This window comes from Buceros rhinoceros, unplaced genomic scaffold (assembly GCF_000710305.1).
Source record: "Buceros rhinoceros silvestris isolate BGI_N320 unplaced genomic scaffold, ASM71030v1 scaffold18382, whole genome shotgun sequence".
Classification (NCBI taxonomy): Eukaryota; Metazoa; Chordata; class Aves; order Bucerotiformes; family Bucerotidae; genus Buceros; species Buceros rhinoceros.
The window spans coordinates 50,368-55,603 of NW_010401144.1; the positions used below are offsets into that span (position 1 = coordinate 50,368).

Genomic DNA, 5,236 nt, shown 5'->3' on the forward strand with positions numbered 1-5,236 from the left:
CCTCCAGCCTGCCCTCCACCACCTCCCGCCTGCCCTCCACCACGCAGCAGCTGCTCCACAGGAGCATCCCCCCCACCTGTTTCTTCACGCTCTCGATCTCATTCCGCAGCCTCTGGACTACTCGGTTGATCTCTGAAATTTCTATCTTGGTGTTCCGGAGGTCGTCACCGTGCCGCCCAGCAGAGACCTGAAGCTCCTCATACTGGTACGTAGAAAGGAGGAGAGCACTGGTTAGGCACCATGAGGCTCAGGGAAGGATGAGGGGACTTCAAGGCACAAAGCATAGGTCTGGATGGGATGGGGACAACATTCCTGGGAGCAACCTGCCCATGGAATAACAGCATCTGCCCTTAGTTACCAATGTCCGTTAAGGCTGTTGCATTGTGTAGAGACCTGTGGGTTGTCACCTGCTGTTAAGACCCTGGGAGGGGAAGTGGAGTGAGCTGTGCCTAAGGCCAGATCTACCAGGGACTCCTCGTGAACCCGGGATCAAGGCATTTAAGCACCTTGTCCCTTGGTTTCACCACAAAGAATAACTAGCCAAGAGCAGTGATCCACAAGCGAACCCTGTGGATGCGTATGCAAGAGCCTATCGCGACACGTGTAAAAAATACATTAATCTCTGGTGTAACACTGTGATCCTTCCTCTGTTGGGCCTGCCTCCCATCAGCCAGTGTGACACCACGTGAATCGCAGCAATCAGTCTGTCATTCTGGTTCCCCACCTTGTTTTGGTACCAAGCCTCAGCCTCCGCCCGGCTCCGGTTGGCGATGTCCTCGTACTGCGCTTTGACCTCCGCGATGATGCTGTTGAGGTCCAGGTTACGGTTGTTGTCCATGGACAGGACCACGGAGGTGTCGGATACTTGCTGCTGCATCTGGGACAGTTCCTGCAGAAGATGAAAAAATCAAGTTCATGGTCTGGTATCTGGGGTGGAAACCGTGTAGACTGGAGGTGGCTTGGGCCACTGAGCCATTTTCTTGCATTTCCCCCTGCTCTGTCTCCAACTTTCCACCATTTTCTATCTTATGTCTCCATTATAATTTCAAAAAAGCAGCGACCTCCTTCTCCTGCACTGCTGTACAGCACCGAGCATGGTGGCCAGAGCTCTGGGGCATGGAGAGCTGTAGGGCAGGGAGCTGCGGAGGATGCTGCGGTGGAGAGGGCTGATTCCTTACCGCTTCGTAGAGAGCTCTCAGGAAGTTGATTTCATCTGCCAGCCCATCTGCTTTGGCCTGCAGCTCGACCTTGTTCATGTAAGCGCCATCCACATCCTAAAGAAAAGAAAACCAGAGGCTTCTGGTGAAACCACAAGCCAAAGGGGCTTCAGGACACCAGTGGGACTGTATCTCTTCTTCCAGGTCGGTTATTCTTTAGGCTTGGTTTTGTATTGCTGTGATCAAGGGGGTTTTTAATGTAATGTTTGATGTTCACTGTGAGCCAGACCCAGGCTCTTGTGCAGAAAGCGAAGCTCTGACATACGGGGATGTGACCAGAGGCAGAGCTAAACTGAGCAGCAAGAGGCCAGACGGTTTGCAACTGCAACCGGGGGAGCTATTGTCAGAGAACAGGGCAGCTCCATCGGCATGGAGAAGGTTGTGCCCATTCATGGCCTCAGGAGGACCCAGCCCATACTCACTCCTAGATGTAGCCAATCGTAGCCTGACCCAGCCACAAGGCTGGAGGACACCAGCTCCCATCAGCTTTGCTGACTCTGTGCGCGCTGGATTATGCCCATCCCCTAACTCCCAGTTCACTCACCTTCTTGAGAACCACGAATTCGTTCTCCGCACCCGTGCGCCGGTTGATCTCATCTTCATATCTGTCAGGATAAAGGAGCAAGAGGGGTTTGGGGGAAAGGAAGAGCAAAGCCTGCATGGGGAGTAGAGAGAGGACCACTCTAGTCCCAAACCATTAGTTGTGGCTCGTGGATGTGTTCCTGACTCCCACCCACTTCCAATCCAGAGAAGAGGCAGAGCAAGTGAAGACTGACAGAGCCCAGACTCCATGTTCCCAGCTAAAATTAATAGATTTTAATCCTTGCCCTTGAAGTCAAGCTCATACATAAACGTGTGCAGGATCAGAGCCCGTTTCAGTAGGAAGCTGGAGCAGGTGTTCAGAGTGACCTTTGCCCAAAGCAAAGTTATGCAAAGGGCTTTCAACAAAGCTGCATTGCAACGCCTACGAATATATAATCATGTAATAATTTGATATTTGATATTATAATGACGCTAATGGCGCTGAATAACCCGCTGCAGCACTTAATTAAAAAAAAAAAAAAAAAGTGATTCTTCAGCTGTGGTTGTGCAAGAGCAGACCATTACTCTCAGACTATGTTTCTGTGGGACTTTTTATGGCTCTGAGCAACATCCTCTCATCAGATAACCGGGGCAGGGCGTAGCTAGAAAGCCGACAAACATGCAGATTCTTGAGGCAAAGACCTGGATTTTAACGGCGGGTTGGTGCCAGTTTAACCAACATTGGCAGAGACATCCCGGCAGATGGACCTCTGAGAGGACACGGGAAGAGATGGCGATAAGCCAGTGGACTGGGAACCACCCAGACCCGAAATAAAACGCCGCCGCTTTCCCAGGCAGTAGCTCCAAAATCCAGACAATATCATTTGTCATTTTTGGCCTGATCACTATTTCTATAGGTCTATAGATCATATCAAGACCTGAAATGCGCCCAAGTACAACGTACCAGAAGCTATGTCGTCCCTCCTGGGTGTCATCTCCCCCTCCCCTTCCCAAAAAATCTGTCTCCCCGCAAGCCTAACTATTGGATATAAACATATTTCAGGTCTCCAGCCTGTTTGAATCCAAGTTACCCTTGGCCAGATCTGGCCGAATAAGGGAGATCTTGTTCTCACCAGACTACAGCCTTAAGAAACCACCTAAGTGTCCCTCACAGTCAGCAGACACTGACCGGCATGTCCTTCAGAGGACTCATCCCACCTCCTCTGGACACCTTATCTCAGGACGGGATCATTTGCCTTCCCAGGGACATCGTTTTCTCTGACAATGCTCAAAGAGCTGCTCATCTTTCGGGCGATCGGAGCTGAACAAGGCCACGTGCTCACAGGTCTCGTGGGACCCCTCTGGAAGGAGCATCGGAGGGGTTGGAGCTGGTGGTTAGGACTGTTTCTTTCCCTTTTTCCATGTCCATTACACCCATGAGTTACATTTTCCTGTCCCCAGGTGCGTTATTTTAGGAGACTCGAGGGATCAGACTGTGACCTCTACACCGGAGCGGCTTCCTCTGAACTCTGCGCTCAACATTGATCCTGCATCTAAGGAATCTGACATCACTAGAGGTGAGTCTGAGACCACCTTTTGCTCTTTCATGTTCATTTTGCAAACTGGGAGAGGAGCCCAGTGCAGACACAAGGTGCGCACCAGTGAGCGGGAGCCGCCTGCCCTGATTTTCCTGCCTGTTCATCACTTATACCACAGCACGATTTCTTACTTGTTCTTAAAGTCTTCCACCAGGTCCTGCATGTTCCTCAGTTCAGAGTCCAACCGCCCCCTCTCTCCCAGAAGACTGTCTAGCTGCCGTCTGAGGTTGTTGATGTAGGCTTCAAAAAGGGGATCGAGGGACTTCCTGGTGACTGTCTGGCCTTGCTCTTGGAGGAGGCTCCACTTGGTCTCCAGCACTTTGTTCTGCTGCTCCAAAAAGCGCACCTGGAGAGAAGCAAAAACAGGCACATGTTGAAGCCTGTGTGAACAACGCACCAAAAGTCCCGCTGCCAGGAAAAGGAGGGTTCATTCAACGCAGAAAGAAAAGGTCAAGAGACGCTGGGGCACTCGAGGGTGGGATGGAATTATTAGGATCTTCCTAATTCAGGGCACCGGATCCTCAAAAGTATCAAAAGCAGCCAAGATGTTTAGCGAGATTTTTCAAGAGGTCAGACACCTGCATTTGCAACTTGAGGTGTTTCTCCCCACACTAGATGCTCAGCCCACTTTACTGGTTCAAACTGGTGTTATCCCATTGAGCCAGGCAGAGCTTTGCCGTTTTACAACCAGTAGCAGGTCCATCCAGCCCCCGGGATGTTTTTTATGGGGAGGAGGGGGATTTTCTTTTTCAATAAAATAAATCCCTGAAAATCTCATCCTTGCCAAGAGGAAACATAAGATGGTTCTGAGGTTGCAGCCATCCCACGCTGCTTGTGGGCTGGGATTGGTTCAGGCAAGCCCCTAAATCCAAAGGAATTTTCTTCCCGTTGTTTTTTCGCAAGACAACTCATCATGTGCCTGGCTTGATGGTTAAGACCGAACTCTCACCTTGTCAATGAAGGAGGCGAATTTGTTGTTGAGTGTCTTGATCTGCTCCCGCTCCTGTGTTCGCACCTTCTGGATTTCCGGGTCGATATCCAGCTTGAGGGGTGCCAGGAGGCTCTGGTTCACAGTCACTTCTTGAATGCCACCAGGTGGGCAAACAGGGAACCCGGGGCCACCTCGACCACCAAATCCGGGACCTCCTAGCCCAAATGCGCTGCCCAGCCCATAGCCACCACCAGCTCCTCCTAAGCCAAAACCAGCACCTGCTCCACCACCATAGCCAAGACCAAAGCCAGCTCCTCCACCAAAGCCATATCCACCACCAGCTCCGCTCCGTAGACCTCCACCGACAGAGCTGTAGGACATTCTTTTGCTTCCGCCTATGTTATAGAGACTTCTGCTGCCGAAGCCACCACCAGCTCCAAAGCCTCCTCCACCTCCGGCTCTTCCTCCTCCAACTCTGGAGACAGAGACGGAGCTAAAACTGCTTCTGGTACCACCGCCACCTCCTACAATAGCCGAGCCTGAGCTAAAGCCCCTCATGCCCCCTCCGGTAGATGATCTGAAAGAGATCCGACTCATGGTGGCTGCTTCAAGTGGAAATGCAAAGAGCAGGAGAGTGGGGAAAAAAAAAAAGGCTGGTGAATAAAAGCTGCGCAGCAGGGAGAGAGCAGAGGGCTCGGGAGACGGAAACCCCTGTGATGGGAGAGCTTAGGAGCCTCCTCTTTTATCTGCTTGGAAAACTTGGCACGGGAATTCAGAACTTGACGTGCCTTGCAGCAACTTGCCTTGTCAAACACACCTTGGCTGCGGGAGGCGCTGAAAAATGCATTGTTTGCAGGCAAGAAAGTAACGGAGGTAGGGAGCTGCCCCCTCCACCAAAGCTGCCGCTCTGAGTCATGGAATTAGAATTGAATGGGACGACTCGCTGAGGTCTGCACTCAGGGGCAGGA

The 5,236-nt window shown here is 51.6% G+C and overlaps 1 protein-coding gene across 1 annotated transcript in view; it reads right to left on the minus strand.

The window, feature by feature from the left end:
* LOC104489952 (keratin, type II cytoskeletal 5-like) overlaps nt 1-4,865 on the minus strand; it is a 7,204-nt gene extending 2,339 nt beyond the window's left edge. Inside the window, exons 1-6 of the mRNA XM_010132172.1 lie at nt 4,287-4,865; nt 3,469-3,683; nt 1,762-1,822; nt 1,179-1,274; nt 725-889; nt 77-202 (exon numbers count right to left, since the gene is read on the minus strand). Of these exons, the coding sequence (XP_010130474.1) occupies nt 77-202; nt 725-889; nt 1,179-1,274; nt 1,762-1,822; nt 3,469-3,683; nt 4,287-4,865 (1,242 nt within the window). The remainder of the gene's footprint in view (nt 1-76; nt 203-724; nt 890-1,178; nt 1,275-1,761; nt 1,823-3,468; nt 3,684-4,286) is intronic.
* Between the last annotated feature and the right edge of the window lie 371 nt (nt 4,866-5,236).